The 21,479-nt window shown below is 32.3% G+C and overlaps 1 protein-coding gene and 2 non-coding genes across 7 annotated transcripts in view; 2 read left to right on the top strand and 1 right to left on the bottom strand.

The window, feature by feature from the left end:
- The window catches only part of CASK (peripheral plasma membrane protein CASK), a 665,459-nt gene that overhangs the window by 356,885 nt on the left and 287,095 nt on the right, over positions 1–21,479 (bottom strand). Inside the window, exon 1 of one of the 5 annotated variants that reach the window (XM_089639501.1) lies at positions 2,085–2,259. The exons of the other annotated variants lie outside the window; for them this stretch is intronic. Coding sequence (XP_089495627.1) covers positions 2,085–2,096 — 12 coding nt within the window. The 5' untranslated portion in view covers positions 2,097–2,259. Of the gene's footprint in view, positions 1–2,084; positions 2,260–21,479 lie in introns of those variants that run through there. 5 annotated transcript variants of the gene reach the window in all.
- LOC149417878 (5S ribosomal RNA) lies at positions 20,010–20,128 on the top strand. The gene has a single exon (XR_016303198.1). It is a non-coding gene; the product is annotated as a 5S ribosomal RNA (ribosomal RNA).
- Positions 20,451–20,569, top strand: LOC149417877 (5S ribosomal RNA). Its single transcript, XR_016303168.1, has one exon. It is a non-coding gene; the product is annotated as a 5S ribosomal RNA (ribosomal RNA).

Below are 21,479 nucleotides of genomic sequence, written 5' to 3'. Positions count from 1 at the left end.
TTGTGGTACATATTCGCTTTTTTCTTCCCTCAATATTTTGCACAGATACTTTGATGTGTCGCACACACAATGGAAAAATTAGAGGAAATTGAACGTAAGCACTAACACGTTATAACATAAATAAATATGTAAGGGAAGAAGATAAATATCGTATTATGACATAAATAAATGTTCGTTTGAGTAAATTTAGAAAAGTATTCAATTAAGCACCTTTACAGTGTAGGCGTATAAAAAAGATCACGAGGGAAATAAAAGACGAAACGATCCGAACAGGTTTCCTGTTTGAAAGAATTCGTTTTGTTGATTGTATTTCGTGTTTACAAAAAGCTTCGAAATACCATTTTACTAATAACAAGGGCTTCCACGTATCCACGTGTATGAATAAAAGGCGGCACAAAAGATCAATGGATCGTGTTCTTTGGATGGCTAAAGAAAATGTGTAATCCCTATATTATACATTAATTTGATTTTTGCGATGTGTATTTCGATTAACTGAATGTAATCCAGTACAGCCGACATACACGTGTCAAAAAAATAAAAACATGGCATTTTTTATAAATAATACATTACACGTACCTCGTGTTGTATTGTTTATAAAATGTTTTTTTTACTATACGCAAAAATAGGACAGCAAAACAATTTATCGTATTATTTTGCCTAATAAGCCAGAAAGAACATACCAAAGTCTTTAGAAACACAATTTAAATTTTCTGCTAAGACATCGATACGTTAAAAAAAATATCATAAATACATAGGTAGGCCTAACCTGAGAAATTAATCAAGAGATACAGATGTATTCATTGACGTAGGTTACCTTAAACCTTACCACGAATTATATTAATGTTAACCTGTTTGTATTACTAAATAAACATCCCGTGTATAACAACAAATAGCAATAATATAATATTAGAAATGCTTGATGTGTTAAGCTGTAAGGAAGTAGGCAATATATAATACGCCTTTTAAATAATTTCTAATTTGAACAAGATATTATTTTTTCTGTATCTTTCATAAATTCCTCATTAATAGTATTGGCTAGATTTATTCCTTGATTACTGTTGACAAAATTATTAGAATTAAGTAAAAGCCTTTAAAGGCGTATAATATAATAATACTATCATAACAATAATGCAACCAAACTTTTTACCAGTATGCCCATTATTTTGAAACAATTAATGACTACAAATACATCTACAAACTTTCTCAAAAACATATCGTAGCCTGGATAAAAAATCAAGATATTCACTTTATTCAAAAGATTATAATTCCAAACCAAACATGACCAAAATATAATAAGTAAAATTGAATATTATACACGTTCTTCAAGAATTATCCAAAAATACATACACTCACATATAAATGTGTGTTTTCATGTTTAAATATATGTTTGTGAAAAAAAAATTAACTTTCTACTACCACACATAAATACCTGTCACACTTAATCACAAACACGTTAACACCTCAGCACAGGTTCTCCTAGTGAGGTGTTCACGTTACATACAATATCACCCACACACAGTTTTACCTATATCAACCTATGTTCATTCTTTTTTATACCTTTTTTCTGTACTTTTTCGTCTGTACTACAATATAAACCACTGTTATCATTTGTAAAATGTGTATTCAAGAATAGACATAAATAAATAAATAATTAAAAATAAAAATTTAATAATACTCTAATTGCAATAAATACACGTAACAATAGGTACTATCTTTACAGTAAATAAATATACTGTTACTCTCATTACGATTTATGAATATAATAATACTCCCATTACAATATGTAATAATAATAATAATACTATCATAACAATAAATAAAATATATAATAACCTTTTTTTCTGGTGACCTAGTTAGGCAAACACCGAAGTAAAAGAAAAAAATTAAACAAATGTGTATCTTAAAACATAGACTTTGAAAACTAAAAACTGAAATATTGTTTATAAAAATACCTAATGTGTTGTTACTAGCTACTACTTATCTGTTCACAAACTACGGTAAAAGATTAAAAGTTTTTTTTTTAAGTAGGGAAGCAATATGTAATTTTGTAGTAAATGGAATAAAATAACTAGTGGTAAACTTACATAGCATAGCATGATGCCCAGAGCACCACCTGTCACGTCACGTCAAATAGCATTTCCAACAGCATTATAACTGACGGAGGCACTCACCCACACACCTGAACACTTCAACCTCATTCTGTTCATTCATCTCGTTACATCAAAAATCTTTGCGCGATTCGATAAAACCGACGATAAGAACCAGAAACTTAAATTCAAACCGATAGACGAAAAGTTTGGTAAATTCTAAAATGTACCTTTTTTAACACAAACACAGACCACAATTTTACATTCGAGTTTCAAACCTTTTACAAATTCTTTTTAACACAATATCCCATGCACTTTTTTTTTCAAGCCGAAAATTTATATTTTCTATTATAATAACTATTCGTTACAGAACTATAAATTTCTTTCAATCTTATATATTTTAGCGATAATTTTTAAACCAAAAACCATGTTTTATACAGAAAGTATAAATCTTCACAAATGAAACTTGGAAAACAATTTGTGTTCTATTTACGAATCTCGCGAAAACCAAAATATTAGTTCGGAGCGCGCCGCCAGGGTACCGTCCGCTCTGTAGGAAGTCGAATAACTTTCTGATCTGTCAGAAGGAAAGACGTTAACATTTGTGCGCACCCAGAATTGCGCAGCTTCCGTCGCCATGGTAACCGTATTATGTATTTTGGTTCTCCCAAAACAAATCACAACTTTTACCAGAAAAGACACGCGATGCTTTTGATGAGAATTAAAACTTATGAACCTGTTATAAAAATTATTAAAAAGCCCTTTGAAACAAAAATTCGTTCTAATACCTTTTTGAAGAATGTTTTAAAGGGTTTCAATGGAAAAATTAATGAAAAGTGAAATTAAAAAGGAACGTCAATGTTCAAAAAAGAAAACTTGTTAGCATACCTTGTTACAAAGATTTCTTTGAACCTGAAAGAAGAAATTATCGTTAAGGGTATAAAAATGAGGCTTTTTATATCGTTTATTACTATTACATCAGGCCTCAGCCATATTCTGTCAGGCAGTCGAAATTTTTCCGCTTTGCAATAAAATGCAAATACATGGAATATTTCTGATCAAAACCGAAAAGTAAAAACTGTCTTAGAAAGGTAATGAAGTACACTTTCACATTTTATTAATGTACACAAACATATATTTTTTTAAATATTAAAATTTTGACAACAAAACAAAAAAAACAATTAAAGGCTTATTTAACTTTTTTGTAACTAAAATTCTTAATAACGAAAAAATATAAAAAACACACTCACTATATTAGAAAAATCTATTACATACGTTAACTTCGCTTAATTTTTCTGATTACATAGTTAAAAAAATCAAGAAATCTCGTTATGTTTTTTTCAAATCGCTGTCGGTACCTTTGTTTCATAAAGGAGCACATTTTAATTCGTCTGTGGTTAATTTTTAGATTTGAATATGAGTGGTGTTATCTCTTTCTAACACCATTTGGATAATATTTTTCACCACGACAGTAATGAAGCTACATCGTGAGTTGTTCGCAAAGTTCCATGGAAAAGCTAGAAAGAGATACATTTTGTTAATTAATGATATAGGTAGTAAAATATGTAATACAATACTAATTAAACTTACTTATTTAGGTTGTCGGTGCATGGTATATGCCTGATTGTTGCATATTCCTGCGTATTGCGTAAAAATTATTCAATTTCAATGAGTTTTTATTTTCAAATTTGGAATCAATAAGTGATAAGTCATTTCCTATAAATCCTTTTTAATCCACATAAAATCGTTAAGATTGATAACTGACGTAGTCTTAATATACATCTACACTTTTCAACGAATTTTTTTTTAACAATTTTCAATGCACCGACAATAGACAACATGTATAAAAAATATTCAAAACTACAATTTAAAAAATTAAAATCCCATCACTAAGTACCAAACACATTCAAAATACCTACCTCTATTTAGGAATAACTTATTTTAACAAGAATTTATTTTGTAAAATTACCTGAAACTTATTTAAGAGTCCATATCCGTTATTATTTTTAAAAAATATTTTTTTGTTGTTGGCAAATCTTGCGTTTTCTTATTGGTGTATTTTTATTATTTATTTACCATATTTTATTTTATATATAACATATTTTAGCTCAAATTCACCCACCAAACACAAGAGTTTTCTTCCTTTATGGGGAGGAAAGGCTTTATTTTATTTTCATTCATAACATGTAAAAATTGTATATCTACTGTAAAAAAATAAAAATCAGACAAGGGATGTAGTTACCGAAATTGTTTTTTTTTTTTAATTTGAATTTTTACACCATTGATTGACGAATAAAATAATGACATTCAAAATTTTAAATTCCCAGGAAAATATTTTTTACAAAACCAACTTTCAGCTTCCTCATGGGTCTGCGCTAGTACATAATAAAAGGTTATAATAATATAACATATTTGATATTGCAATGATAATTGAAAATGTTTCTTGCGTAATAACGGAGGACTTAGCTAGCAGAGAACCCGACGCATTTGTACAATCGGCTACTAGCCGGTTAGGTAGTGTATGTTTTATTTTCCGTGACATTAATTTTCGATCTCTAAACGTAGACAGGTTAATAATATTCGAACGTACATTCTGCTGTTGACCTACATGTTAAACTTTAAGACATGTTCTAAGTAGGAGGCTTTAACTTTAAAGCCTTGTCCAAATACTTGAGTTAGCTTAAATATCAGATTTAAACTCAACACTCAAAGAGTTATAACGTCAGGCTGCGTAACATAACATAATTACCAAAAGTAGAATCCGATTAACGGAAAAATCCAAAACACGTCCCTGTCCCATGTTCATCAAATTCCACAATAAAACAAACTAAATCAAATTTAATATTTTTTGAGTCTCACTTTGACTTAAGCCAATAATAGTTAAACCGAAATTGGTGAGCTTAAAACAATATTATTAATGGTGGATTAAAACAAAGCATTTGTAAATTATTTTATTTATAACATCACACCACAAAGTGTACTTTCTAAGAAAATACAATTTCATTCGTTTTCTACATGAAATGAGGGTGCATTTATCGTACCCACGGAATCTCAGCGATTCCTTAGTAAATACAATACAATTCAAATAAATTTAAGATACCTTTTGTTAACGACTATTATTATTTACCAGAAGCTCTAAAAGCAGGCATTATTGTTATTTCTGCTGCAATTTAATAAAATAGTTGAACATTTTATCATCGTGTTGACATAAAACGCACAAAGTACCGCGATCCTTTGCCAAATGTCTTTGTCATTATATATTGTATGACACCCTGTTTATTCACCGTACAAATTTTGGCGGCATTTTTGAGACGAAAATGCTTTCCGTTAGGTTTTAGAATAAATTTCAAAGCCGACATTATACTATTAATTGACGCTGTTGTTATTTTTTCTTTTTAATTACAACAATTTATTTATTAACGCAATAAGTCCTTTAACATAGGGGTCTCCAAACGACGGCTCTGACAAAATGATCCTGTTAAAAAAGTGACAGCATACTAAGTTCCTGATGCAATATTAGTTGTACCGGACAGCAGATGGATGAAGCTAAATAATTAAGCAAATTAATATTTATCTCTTATCACACATTTTATGATGCCGAATCCTTTGAGGCTTATCTCGCACGATGAGTCATCTTAATAAAATTTTAAATCACCGCAAATGCGTCATATCGCCATTTCAAGGATGAATTACTCGCACGATAAAACTGTGGGACCCTAGTAATTGATTTTCTGCGCTATGGCGCATTATAATATTTCTGTTTAGATTTAAGAATAATTGCTCCACATTAACACGTGTAGAAAATGTTGAATTTTAACCCAATAAATACGCAAACAACTGGCCCTATCAGTCAGTTGTCCGACGACATTCGCAATGATGTATTTTAATTGCAAATCCTTCCCTTAGGTACCCCCCAGAGTAAACCGTCATTTTACAGTCAATATCACTGGCGTAGGTGTCCAGTTCATTCATTCAGAATATACCGAAAACACTTGTTCATTTCCGTATAGAAATCATGATGGTATGCTACAATATAAGTCAGTATCAATATCAGTATTTGTAGGAACACGTGTTCGACCGTCCACATAAAACATTTGATTTTGGCTGATTCTTTGTTACGAACTTTTTCAATTCATTTGTTATGGACCCGCAGTCCCATTTTAACCAATTTTTTTATAAATTTGCATTATTTATTAGCAGTAAGTTTTCTCAGTGCGCCATAGCTTATTTTGATTACATTGTAAAATTAACAGTGTAAATAAATCATAAAAAATAACTGAGAAACGTAATGAAATCGATTACTGAGGTATGAAGCGCTGGTAAAGTGTTTACAAATCCCTCCCTTCTCATTTTTGTATCATATTTACAGAGTGCAATTATAATAAATTTATTTATAAATCCTTTTTCTTGTATGAGTATTGCGTAGGTACTAATCTACTGACAAAATACTTTTTCTCGTAAGTATCGCACAAGCAGAGGCGTGCCGTCCATATAGGCACATAAGAATTGCCTTAAGGCGATGCCATACTTAGTAATGCAAAATCATGTGTTTTTGGTTTGAAAATTTGGTCGCCTAGAAATGTTTCGCACTTTAATTAAATACTGCGAGTATAATACATCTTGGCCTTTGAAATAATCGATTATTTTTTAGATAAGCCTTTTTATAAGCCCAGAAAAAAAATAATGTATAAGACCTATGAAAACTTCTTTAAAGTTCAAAATCTCCTACTTACGAACCCATTTTCGGTTATGGTTTTATTTTATAATGTGGCAAATTAAGTTATTTATAAAATGATCGAAAAAAAAATTATTTTATGTCAATTTACGCAGTAAACTTAACTTATCGAAATTATCTGAAAGGCGAAAAATATTTGATCTTCTTTTATTATATAACATTGTTCATTCAAGGTTAGACTGCCCTGACACTATAAACTTGCTATCTTTACATATACCTCCAAAATATACTAGACGGAATATTTTATTCTACAACAATAACTTCGCTACGAATTCTGTGTTAGAAAGAATACATAGGTTGGGCAATGAACTAAGTGATGTCGCTGACATATTTAATTTAAACTTCAATACATTTAAAGCCAAATTAGTCCACCATTTATGTAAATAATGTATGAGAAATCATTATATTTTATTTCGATTTTCTATTGTTTGTTTTATACTGTTGCTAAAAATGAAATTTGTAATCTTTATTTACTTAAAAGCCCAATAGGGCGTCAATAAATAAATAAATAAATATATCTAGGTCTAAATTAAAAACTTACCTTTGCTGTCGTATCCTTAAATTAAATATACCAATCCTAAGAGAAAGTCCAGTTATATTCAATTTTTCAATTAAGTCCTAAATCCTGTATCTAAATTTCGCCAATAAACAATTAGATAATGTTAATTAAGTGTTAATCTCAAGTGACCTATCAGGTAAGTATTGAACTGTATATTTTCTCCATAAATAGTTAAGTAATAACATAGACCACTGTACAAATGTATTATCAGTTTGTACAGCGCCCTTGAGGTGTTTTTGCACAAAAACGGCGCTATACAAGTTATCCAAGTATTATTATTATTATTATTATTATCTTATTAAATAAATATTTATGCCTGAACATCCACAAAATAAAATAAAAGGCGCTTTTTGGCCAAGTTTTTTTCTTGCATAAATCAAAACAGGCGGATGGTGTTAGGCGGGAATTTAAACCTTATCGCCATCTACGTAAGGGTTTTTATTGATAGCGGCTCAATTTAAAATATTACACGACGTAGTGCATCGCCTTAACTACCTTACGCGCACAAAAAATAATGTATATAATTAATGGAAGAAAACAAACTTCACTTCTAAAATTAGGTACTCGATTAGCCACACCAACCGGACCCACTATAACGTGTCAAAAGTAGGAACTAAGTATGCCAAATGAAGTGGACTCATATTCCGATGTTTACTTTATTCTACACCAAAACACGTACATGTGGGCGTAAGGGACCACTCGCTTGTGTTTGTTTCTATAAAGGCGTTCCAGCGAAAGTAGCAATCGTTGCCATCTGTTGATACTTCTATTAATAAGTAAAACTTTGCTAACGAAATATCGAAAAAATCATGTTGTATTTATTTTTTTATATTTGCCAAAAACAAGGAGAATTCGCATATCGAAGATCCTTGTAATGGGTATAAATAAAGCAGTTATTTTGATATATAATATGATTTAAATGATTCCAACAAACATCGCATATAGCCAAGAGCTAAGCCATTCTTAGAGAAAGTTTGCACGAAGGGTGTTGTCTCGGGTAATTTTTGTAAAAAGAGTTTTTTCGCCGTTTTATAATTAATTTTATAAAGAAGGTTGGAAAACATGCGTAAAGATATTTAAAGCACGGTTTGATTCAGAATCCACAAATCCTTCTATTTGCTTCTTTACCTTTATCTTTACTCGTACCGAACCAATTGTTAAAAATACAATAGCTTCAAATACAATATTATTGAAAGATGTTATCCAAGAGAATGAAAAACAGTAAAAAGCGTTATTTTATGAATGCATTATAAAACTACGGCCTTGGTAGCTTCCAAAAATAGCAAGTTTAAATCGAGCGCTTTGGTAAAGGACTTTTATAAAACTTCATGTATTTTCTACGACTTACATAAATTACCCTAGAGAAGTTAATCGAAGCTTTGGAACAGATACCGAACATGGAATAATCTAAAAACCCTTAAAGGGAGCCTTATTTACAACGTCGAGATTTTTTCTGTTTACTTTATATACAGGCTTTATTTTTAGTTGCAATCTTAAATTATAGCTGTAAAATATATTCAGGCGTATTGTTTGAAAAAATTAAAAAAACTAAAAAAATAATTGTTTGTGCATATTCTTGAATAAATACTTAAAAAATATTAAAATGAATTATTTGTTTGCGTCTGTATATACGGAATACGAATATGCAAAAAATATGTTTTCGGTATAAAAACTTAATTCTTTCAAGGCATAAAAATACACTTTTGTATTGGTGATTAAATCAAGTATTGTATTTGTATGCCTTTCTTGAAAGAATTGAATATTTAAACGTACATAACTTTTTTTTATTCATATTCATATTCCATATGTAAATGGGCACAAACACAATATTTTAGAGTATAACTTGCAAAAATTGTTTATTCCTAAAATGATTAAATTAACGCAATCTATAAACACGTAGATTAAAATGTATATTCCATTTAACCGTAAGCTCATTTTGCTTCTAACATTGTCTTGCGACTTACTAATCGATACAATTTTATAAAGGTTAAGTAGGTAGGGATCTAGTCAAAATTAAGAAAAGTGATTTAAACCAAATTGAAAAAGAACAACTTATTTCGTAAAATTACATCAGACTCCAAAGTTCTTAACATAGACAGTCCATGTACATTGTACATGGTTCATTGGTTCCAGAAAGAATTTTAATATTTGATTTTTTTATAATGCAAGTATAAAATTTAATTGATTGGGGCACACATACACGACTACAACAGACTCATATTGGTTTATCTCTTCAAATAGTAGTATGTTGAAATACTGAGTCTGACATAACTGAAACGTGGTTGTAAAAAATAAATAAAATTCAAAGCCTTCGATATCTCGAAAGCCCAACAAATAAACCGAATACCGTAAAACAAAACGTTATTTGTGATAATAAATCGTCTGAATTAACAATACGTGTTCGGGGAACAAGCTAATTTTCCACTTCAAAACGCACATTTGAATAAAGATGTGCGTAAGCGCTCCAACAAAATTTAAATATATTTTATATAAATACCGTACGCCTGAGCACAAAACGCAGTGAGGCGTTAAATCTCAAGCAAAAAATGACGAAACTATACAGGGTGTTTATGGACGTAATAAAAACATAAAAAAAATTCTTCCACATCATCAAAGGTCACTCAGCCAAGTAACCGACCAACCTCTTACCCCGTCCCTAACTGTCAAATAATAAAATTAAAAAAAAATTATGTTTTAAGTTAAAAAAAAAAAATTCACCAGAGACAAAAATTTAATAATTTATATATTTAATCAAAATAATGTAAGGAATCACTGGTTCAAGTAAGTGAAGTACGTTCCTTAATATAATATAGGTCTTTCTATGAAATATGATTTTACTGAAAATGGATAGAATCATCCAAATAATTTTGATCAAAAACTTATTTAACACCTGACCTGGAATCAGATGCCTGCGGGTTCAATTCCCGTCGGCGGCATGTGTTTATTCTCGGGAGATTTTTTCAATTTATAAAGGTGTTTCAAGCGAATAATTATTGTACGTAATATAAACTTATTTATTTATAGGATATCCAAAGTTATACGAGTTATAAAATAAGTTCGTGTTTAGTATTTCAAGCCAAATTTAAAAAAAAATACTGTACAGGAGAGTTTAAGGGGGGTCAAAATCAAAATCACTTCCCTCAGATCTTACGTCATCTTTGAGGATGCTTATCAATTAAGTACATATATTATCAATTTTTCGATGAAATATTGTTTTCTAGCTATAGTTGAAAAAAACGTCGTGTAACAATTTTTACGGTTACACCTGAATTTCAAAACTCCTTAGCCCATGACGAAAATTACGGAGCTATCTGAGAGTACGTTTAACCAAGAAACAAAACTCTAACAAAAAAGGCTCAAAACCATTTTAGATTATTTTAAGCTGTACTTACAAACTGGTTTTAGTTAAGATAATAACACGAACAATACAAAAAATCATCATCATCACTTTTGGCTCTACAACCCCTGGTGAGTCTTGGCCTCCTCAAGAGTCTTACTCCACTCATCTCGGTCCCGCGCCAGCTCTCTCCAGTTTCGAAGCTCCAAGGCAGACAAATCTTTGAGGACGTTGTCGCTCCATCTTAACCTTGGCCTTCCCAGGCTCTTTCTCCCTATCGGTCTTGAGCTCAGCAGGGACTTTGGTTCTTGATGCTCGGTCATTGTCTCCACATGACCTAGCCACCGAAGTCTTCCCAGTTTTATGAACTTTGAGACGTTTACCTCCTTAAACAGAGTATAGAGCTCATTTCTATAACGTCTGCGCCAAAATCCATTTTCTAGAACCGGTCCGAAGATGCGCCTCAAAATTTTCCTTTCAAAAACGTCCAGTGCTCGCTCATTCTTCTTAGTTAGAACCCACGTCTCAGCTGCGTACGTAAGCACTGGTCTAATTAGTGTTTTGTACACTAATACCTTGGTGGTTCTGGAAAGCAGTCTGGATTTTATTTGTTTTTGTAGGCGGAAATAGCAGCGGTTTGCATTCACGATGCGCTTCTGGATCTCCTCTGTAGTGTTGTTATTGTTTGTTATCAGGGAGCCCAGGTATGTGAATCTTGGTACCGTTTCAAAATTTTGGCTTCCACATACGAGAGATGGGGTTTGTTGGGTACATCCTACGGCCATGTATTTGGTCTTCTGCTGGTTTACTACAAGACCCATATTTTTGGCAGAGCTTTCAAGATTTATGAAGGCGTCTTGTAAATCATCGGGATTTTTCGCAATTATGTCGATATCATCAGCGTAAGCCAATAGTTGCACAGAGTTGTCAAATATCGTTCCTCTTTTCTCAATGCCTGAGTTACGAATAACTTTTTCTAAGGCTATGTTAAATAAGAGGCAGGCCAATCCATCTCCTTGTCTCACCCCGTAGAGCGCTTCAAATGGTTCGGACAGATCACTGCCAACCCTGACTCTACACGTTACTGGGGACATTGTCAGTTTCACCAGATTGATCAGCTTACGCGGTATTCCAAACTCACTCATTGCATTATACAATGCGTTCCTATTAATACTGTCGTACGCGGCCTTGAAGTCTACAAAGAGGTGATGAGTCTCGACAAACAATAAAAAAGTATATTTACATTCATCTATCTATCTATATAATTTAAAAATTAATGTTTCTTTCGAAAGCCACAGGATCGATTTCACTGAAAATTTTAAATATTTGTTTCTATTAGTGTCTGGAGTGTTTTGAGGGTGGTTTAAATGGCAGAAAAAGTCGGGGACGCCTGAGGAAGACTTATCGCATTATCCCTGCACTGGAATGAAATACGGAGTCGAATAAAAGTCAATATAATGTAGTTTTTTAACAGTTACTGTGGGGTATATACAAATGAATGAAATGGTGAAAGTCGGGGAAGGCCGAGACATGGCACGATCAAGTTAGAACCAAATTTATAAAATGTAATCTTTTCAATTCTTTATAATAAAAATATTTTCACCTTAAAAATAGACACAGTTGTCAGATAAACTAGAATTCACAACTTCAAAACTTTACTCATTTCTATGTCATTCATAACCCCGTGCGTCGCCGGGTACTAGTATTATAATAGAATTTATAAACACTAGAATAAAAAGATAACATATTTCGATAGATATTTAAATCACAGTGGTATAATTTCTCTCGTAGCGCTACATTTGAAAAAAATATATGTAATGACTATTCTAAAAAGAAAAAAGGTTGATATCAAAATGTTCATTTTTCATCGAACCTTTGAGGAAATCGAGAAGTTATTTCAATCTCATGACTCTCGTATTCCATTGATGAATTCTTTGATAATCCGAATATTAAAAAAAATAGATAATCGTAGTATCTTGTCAAAAAATATGCAAAATAGACTTGTCTTGAGTGGTGACAAGTACCCTCGTAAAATATTGTCTTCGTAAAAGATACAAAGAGATGCCCTTCACCATGTGACAAAAGATTCTCCACCCTTCCTACCGCCTCTCCCCCCTGCTAGTTTTCCACTCTATGAGCTGACGAGGCAATCCTTAAAATTCAGGGCTGTCATAACAACTAGGTGGATAGAATTTGGAACTGTTTATCAGATCTGAACAGCGTATTTATTTATGCTAAATAAATAGTTTCACTGCGGTGTTCAAATCATTTAAATTTGTGAACGAGTTTTATTTGCTTAAGAAAATTATTCTTTGTATCATAGATTAATATTTTTTTAACATTGAAGAAGTAGGTAATTGTAATAAATCTAAAGAATACATAAAACAAAACAAGACACAGAAAATAAAATAAGGTTACGGTTGCAAATGGGAATTGAAGCCAGGATCTTTGTCTTACCGGGACTTTTTTGAGATTCTCATATAAGTTAGGTTAGGAGGCTGATTTGATTCAGTGTCCCGGCCTTGTGATCTAGGCGGTTTTGATTACACCCTTTGGGGACACTCATATATTTTGAGAAACGTTATAAGTTTTGAATGAAGAAGATGTAGATTTCAAAAAAAAAACTAGAAACATTTACATTCGTCAGTTTAAGCGGTGATTCCAACATTTTTTTTACCCACGTACTTCTCTCTTTAAACAAAAATTGGACAGAAACATTGTCATGGCTGTTTTTACTTTTAAAACAATACACAGGCGTTTCGCACCTAGCGAGAGAGGCAATAAGTGATTTCTGTAACTAAATGTAATATTAAAATAATCAAAAAAATATTACGAAAATTGGAAGATATCTCAATTCTAATGAAACCAGTAAAAAGGTTTATAAAATATATAATTTTGAAAATTTTCACCATCAAAATTTGCACTTTAACCAAAATGATCGTTTGCGGTAATTTCTATGCTGCCAACAATATCCTCAAAATCATCCCCTGCCCCTGGTTGTACTACCTTCGTAAGATAAGGTCAACGAGTTATTTGGCACAGTTGGGAAAATTCCAGAACCCAATACCTTGGACAAATAAGCTGATTGGGAGTTTCCTGCGAACTTGAAACTAAGTGGAAACCACGTGAAATAAAGTGGAAACCAGACAAACTAAATTCGAAGCAAAGCAACGATCTAATTATCGAGTGTGTGACGTTGGAACTGAAAATACATGACATTCACATGACTTTGAAATGAAAATAAATCGATTATTAAAAACCATGCAAACATACCTATATTCCTGTCAAATTTGATGAGAGATTTGATTGAATACTTTCAGTGGGATTTTTGTTATTTGTAATCCTCACAAATCACAAATGAATTTCACTGAATTTACACTCACAAGGCACACATTGTTATTTGAGCGTTCAATTTGATCATACAATTATTTTTGTCAATTCAACTGCGATTGATTGATTTATATTGGTGTGAATTACTGACGTTATAGGCCTTTGCGATTCTTAAGGTGGGGTAGTTTTGCAATTTTTTAATTTGTCGGTGTTAGTAAGATACACTTAAAGTACGAATATATACTTAATACTTATTTTGAGCCTGCTGTTTTCATAGGCCTAACTAGTACCTACCTATATTTTATTTTGTCACGTAGAATATAGTTTATTTGTTTGTGGGTAATACACAAATACATTACACGCTAGTGATCAATAGATAAAATAATTTAAAAAAATGCTGGTATAAGGTTCTAGTAATTCTGTAATAGTTTCAAGTTAACTTCAGATAAACGAGTTTTTAACATTCAAACGGAGTACTCAAGGCATCTCTTCAAAAGCATACAATAAATAACGAACAAAATACTATTTTTATTTTATTAATTTTTTAACATTAACTCCACATAGGAGGCCCTGGGGAAAATAATTTCTCTAATGGTCTATGCCATCTTTGAGGACGCTTTGCGGGGTGTTTTTTAGGGAGAGAAAGTTTTGGGAATGAAAAATGTATAAGGGGTAGGCAGGAATCTAGGGATCAGGGTTTCCAGGAGTAACGGACGAATGATCTATCCCTCCCAGTGCCGCACAAAATGATGAGTCAAGAGAAACCAGTTGGAGATGTAGAAAGGTCTCCCCAAACTAGACTCTCCCGATCCTGCACGCCAGGAAGTTGGTGGGTAGGCGCATTCTGAGCACACCTCAACCCATGAACCCGAGCACCCCTGCTACAGCGCCGTCTTGTTGAAAGTAAACGTTGTCCAGATCAAAACCATCCAATTCCTGCCATAAAAAATCATTAATTATCTCTCGATAGCGCAATCCATTCACCTTAACTGTTGTTCCAGCCTCATTTTCGAAAAAGTAAGGTCCAACGACTCCGCCGGACCATAAACCGCACCAAAAAGTCATACGTTGAGGACAAAGAGGCTTTTCAACAATAACTCTTGGGTTTTCCGAGCTCCAGATGCGACAATTTTGCTTGTTGACGAAGCCACCGAGGTGGAAATGGACCTCATCACTCAAGATGATTTGCATTTGATTCACTCGAATGAATTTTAATAATTTCAATGCGTTGTTGAATTGTGTATCGTTCCATTTTTATTATTGACGTAGTTTCTACTTGTTAAATGTCAAAAAATGACAGCTTTAAAAGTAAGATCTACCGAAATAGCGGGCTATTCAAAATAACAACTCTTATTGGAAAACCCTGTATAACCCATTCAAAAGTACACATAAGTTTCCAAAAAATACGTAACGCTTAAAACTTAACTCAATTCATTTGTATAAGCGACAATCGTCATGAAAGTTTTGCCTTATAATAAAAACAATCTCACGCGAAAACAAGAACTAACAATGCTAGTCCCTTGTAACCTCTATTGTTAGAGTGGTGGAAGAGCAAGTGAGAGAGTTATAATTATACATCCTCTCAACGAACAACCCTCCAGTGAAAAATCCTTCGTTATCAACCTGGTAACTGGACGGAGGAAACTCAAGAATTTGACATAGGAAAAAGCAAACGGTTATTATTTGAAAACAAAGGTAACAACGTAGAATCTAATATTTTAGTATTTGTTATATCCTTGATATTAATATACGAGTTCGCCTGCTAATCAGAGCAAATAATGAATAGTCAATCTATCAAAATAAAAGTCCGAGTGTTTGGTTTACCCCAGAGTTGTAATTAAGAGTTTGAGATAACTCTGGAGTTACTACAAGTATCATTGTTTCTGTTTCGTTTATGTTATGTACCGAGAAGACACATATTATTAAAGATAAAGTTACAACAAGAAAAAAATATTGTAAATTAGAACCTTCCAATATAATAACAAAGATAATATTTGGAAAAAGCTTTCTTCCTTCCATATTCGGAAAAGGATAGTAAATTTTTTTTATCGAAGCCAGGTGCTAGAAAGGAGTAAGTAGAAGCTTCTTGAATCACTTATTTTTATATTATTTTTTTTTATATGAGATTCCTCACAAGAGCGCCCATGTCTGTATAGCGTAAAGGCAGAAGGGCAATGTCATCATCCGGTTGGGCAGCGTTGTAAGGCGGGTATAAGTAGGGGCCGTAGGAAGGGATTTATTAGTGCGGGTGTTGAAGAGGTCCGGATTATATGAGCCAACTAACACAAAAACGAGTCGAAGAAGCGGACTGTTCTCATGGATTCAACATTAACTGTGAACCGGTGTTCCGCTCGTGTACGTCGAGCGTCACACACGTGCACCGGTACACGGGGAATCAATGCTGCTAGGTTCTTAGAGCAGGCTCCATAAAAATACTTGTAGAACGATGTGCAATCGGTCTATTAACAATGGATTGTTAATCAGACGGACCGCCATCCTTTGCTTAGCATCAAGTAGGTTTATTAAGTATTGTAGGACTCCATCCCAGAGGTGGTTCCCAAATTCAATTGTTGCCTATTCTTGCGATTTATATAGAGCCATATTCTAAAACTTTCGGTAATTGTTTGATTTCTGTTGCCTCCTTTTAGTACCTTTTTTAATCGTCTGCTCTGAAGATTCTCAATTCTGAGCACAAATTCCCTTCTGTTTTATATTATGTTTTAGTTTTAAGGTCCTTTTTTTGTCCTGTCCTACTGTTATTATTATTCTTAGTTTTTTCGTCGCTTTGAATAAACTGTTTATTAGTATTATACTATCAGATAATTTTTTCGGCACACTGTAGGAATAATTTTAAGAACATGACCACTTATACTAAATTACCGTTTTTAAGTTTACTATAGTAAAGCGCCCTTGAAGTGAAATGACATTAAACTGCGCTATACAAATGCTGTATTATTATCATTAGCAGTTGGTAACTATTGAAAAATCTGCCAGCTCTACACAAGATGTCAAGTTTCTTGAAAGCCAAATATAAAAACTAATAACAATAAGAAGAAATTTTGTGCATTTTTTCTGTCTGAGATTTTTTTTAAGTAAATATATTTTTTAACCCGGCTATGCTATGGATGTCCCTGTGGGAGAAGTATGAAGGGATTAATAGAATATACATATTTTATTTGAGCCTTCCTATTAACAAGGAAATTATTTTGCAACCGAAAAGCCAATCACAGTAAAAAAATAGTAACTTATTTTGTAGATACCGTAATTTAATTAAAATCTTCTTGGTCAGCTAATCAAATCCCAGCCCAGAAAAGGGTAAAAAAAACCCAAAGAAGATAAGAAATTTTGTAATTATTAAAGTTGTACTTCAATTTGCCATAAAAATTAATCCGAGTTTACAAGGATTTGAGCTTTTCAATTTTGAAATCACTTCAGGAATAAGTAGGGTCCTTCGAAGGCCAACCTCGATGAGTTGCTAGAAATATTAAAAAGACAAACAACCTTAGCAATTACTATTTGTCTAGAACCTTTGAGAAAATTAGTGAGGCTTAAGTATTCGGAAATAATCAAGACACTAAAATTGTTCGTAAGAGAAACGTTCCAGCTTAGCTTTTTTTATTACGGCAAAGTTACAAAGCTGCAAAAGTTTTTGTTAGTTCTCCTCAATATTAGTATAATTTTTTGTGACAAGAGTTTAAAAATAATTTATATTCCTGTCAGTAAAAATAAAAGATAATAATTTTGTGTTGATATATAAACAGGATATCCAGAAGTAAAGTGCACAAACTTCGGGTGCTGATTCTACATGATGGTAGATGTAAAAAAGGTTCAAACTATTTACAAAATTCTGTTGTTTTTTCCCGTACATTTTTTTTTCCATGGAAGAATACTATTTTTTCAATACAAACAATTAAACTTTTTAATATGAAAACTACCTTGACAGCGTTGAAATATCGAAAAAAATCATTTTTTTTATTGTACTATCATGTAGAATCTCCTTCCGAAGTTTGCGCACTTTATCCAAAGACACCTTGTATATAAAGATATGTGAAATGATATGAAAGCTCTGGTTTGTTTCACAAAAAAAAAAATTTTTCATAACGATAGCGATTACGTATTTATGAATTCTTACCAAACTGGGTAAAGAAATAGCATTAAGTTATTGAATAACTAAAAATACTAGTACATGACTATTTTTTTTTAAATAAACAGGGTGTCACAAAACTCAACTATATCCTTTAGTAAGCTGATAGGCCAATTCATGACGGACCAGAAACAACTTTGTGAAAAGTAGTAAGTTAGTTAAATACAGGGTGTGTGTGAGATAAACACAATATTATTATTAAAAAGAAAACACAAATTAAAAACTCACAATGTCCCGAATCTCAGCGGTGTTGATAGTATTCATTTGTTGCTTACCTGAAAGAAAAAAAAATGATTATGCAAAGACATTAAAATATAGGTGCGTTAATATCGATATAAAAAATATGCTGCCTTGGAATTTATTAAACTTCATTTCAGGTTAATGGGTTCTCAGTGTACCTTATTAAACTAGAATCTACGTTCATTTACTATTTCAAGGATCGTAGGATCTCTAGGTAACGCTTTCCCCATTACTGAGCATATGATAAAGTGAGAGCGTCCTCATAGTGTCGTCGATAAATTAAAATTAAAGCTCTGAGAGTTTCCTGGAGCTTTCGCTTGGAAGTTTCATATACCGGGGGAGTACTACAAAAGCTTCCATGCAGCCAGGATGCAGGCAACACTCTGACATCTATTGGAAATTTTGTGAACTAGAGTTATCCGATAACGAAGAGTTAATAAAATTACGTTAAATGGACACATAAAACACGATTAACTTGATATTCTCCACAGTGAAGAGGAAGATATCGTAATAACTAAACAGTGTCATTTTATTAGCATGGAAACTTTTTTTGTGAAAAGAATATATATTTTTTTAGAATAACTTAATTTAATTGTGAAAAAATATTAGAGACTGTCAATAGAAAATTTGAAACAGAATAATCAGAAAAAAGATTCGGTCGCATCTAGGAATTGAACCCAGGACCTCAGCTTTGCTGGAACTTTGCTCTAACACTGAGCTCATTCGACCCTGTATTTTTCGGTCATATTTAACTGCATTATACTTCGACTAAGAGCTACCAACATTATCTTAAAATACTTAAGACGAGACAATACCCTAAAATAATACCAGAATCTTAATTAAGTTAACTGAAGCAGCCATGTTGGACAGACCTGCAGTTGAATTTACTCTATCGAATCTCTAAAATAATGTGAGAATCTTAACGACATAAGTGATGAAGTCGTGTAAAAACAACATTCGGCGCTCAGTCCGGCGTAATGGACGGACCTACGGTCCACTTTTCCCTGGCAGGCCTAGAAAATCGAACTTTCCGCGGGGTTTATTTTAATTATTTCTGATGAACGTATTACTAAAATCTTAAATGTTTCTAGACGGATCTCTCGGTAAGTTACTAATTTATCGTCAAGAAAAATAAAATTTGGTGCTTACCGCTAATTTTGTAGCTGAAAAACATTTTATAAAATTTTCTAACCGTATTATATAAAAAAAAAATGGGTGTGTCAAGCCTACGCAAGACAGAAGTGAAACTTCTAGTATTCTTCTCTCTCTCTCTTTTCATTTCATTCTCTCTTTTTTTCTGTCTATTGACATATTTATAAGTAGCATGTGATAAAAAAAATTAAAAGTTATAAAAAAAGAAAAAAAAAATTAGTTAAAGCGGGGATCGAACCTCGGTTCTTCACGACCACAGTCGTGCGCTCTGCCTGTAGACAGCGAAGATGAGTTAGGAGAGTGAGTTAAACTAGGTATATAATATTTACACCTTGCTAATGTTTTCAGTATTATTAGGGCTTTTTTATACTAATTTTCATATATTTATTGGCAGGTAGAGTAGAAATTAATATTGTTTAGCGTTTGCCAACGACCATACCATGTTGAACACACCGGTTCTCGTCCGATCACCGAAGTTAAGCAACATTGGGCGCGGTCAGTACTTGGATGGGTGACCGCTTGGGAACACCGCGTGCCGTTGGCCTATTTTTTATTTTAATTTCATGTTTTTTTTATTTTTTTATCATTACTATAATTAATAATATCATAAAATTCTTTAACTTTTCAAGTATGCTACAGGCCTAAAATATTACTTAGTGGATTGATATTATGGTCAACCATTGAAAAAAAAAATTCCTACAAACTTATTAATGTAATTACGATCTTTTTCAAGCGCGTATGTAATGATTATTTTTATCAACCTCGCACACACCTTGCTAATTTTTTCAATATTATTAGGGCTTTTTTATACTAATTTTCATATATTTATTGGCAGGTAGAATAGAAATTAATATTGTTTAACTTTTGCCAACGACCATACCATTTTGAACACACCGGTTCTCGTCCGATCACCGAAGTTAAGCAACATTGGGCGCGGTCAGTACTTGGATGGGTGACCGCTTGGGAACACCGCGTGCCGTTGGCCCATTTTTTATTTTAATTTTATGTTTTTTTTCATTTTTTTATCGTTAACATCATAAAAAATTTTATATCATTCTTTAACTTTTCAATTATGCTACAGGCCTAAAATATTACTTAGTGGATTGATATTATGGTCAACCATTAAAAAAAAAAAATTCCTTAAAAACAAAAAAATAATATTCCATGGCCGAGAATCGAACTCGGATCAACTGCTTCGAAAGCAACTATGCTGACCATTACACCACCAACGCCAGTTGTCGAGATGAGCTAAGAAGCATTTATATTTTACTTCAAAACTTTTACTACATCAAATGAACTTTAATCGGTCCCGCATTTTCGTTTCGGTCATGAGTTGGTTTTACTCCTCGAAATTGCATGACGCGCGTAAAGAAGTTTCACTTCAATATTTTAGTAGCAAGGTCCTGTTTTTCTCAATCTTAAATATAAATCACTTACATCCGTAGGGATCCCTTTAGAAACATTTGAGATTTTAGTATTATAAGCCCGTTATAAGAGTCTTATGTCGCCTTAACACATATTTTTATTGGATGCTGTCTTTATGTATAATTGCAAGATTATTCCCGAACTTTATCAATATGGAGAGTCTGTTAAATTGGACCACTTTTCGGAAAGTAGTAAATTTATTGGGATTTCATTACATTAGAGGACTTCAAATATACTGACATGAAAGGTGCGTTATCAGACTACAAAGGCCGTTTATTATTTTATATTAAATGTTAACAGTTATTTTACTAAAAATATTTTACTTCATTTAGGCATTTGTTCCAAATTAGCCGACCGGTTTGTTAAATTGGACCTGTGGGTTTTGTAAATTGGACCTAGGATTATTCTATTGTTAGAATGTAACCTTATTTACCTAAAAAATAACCATGAAATAACTAGCCTAACCTGAC

Source organism: Hesperophylax consimilis, chromosome 14 (genome assembly GCF_061612785.1).
Source record: "Hesperophylax consimilis isolate HC1 chromosome 14, BYU_Hcon_1.0, whole genome shotgun sequence".
NCBI lineage: Eukaryota > Metazoa > Arthropoda > Insecta > Trichoptera > Limnephilidae > Hesperophylax > Hesperophylax consimilis.
The sequence above is the reverse complement of the archived record's forward strand: the minus strand, read 5'-3'. Positions and strand labels throughout refer to the sequence as shown.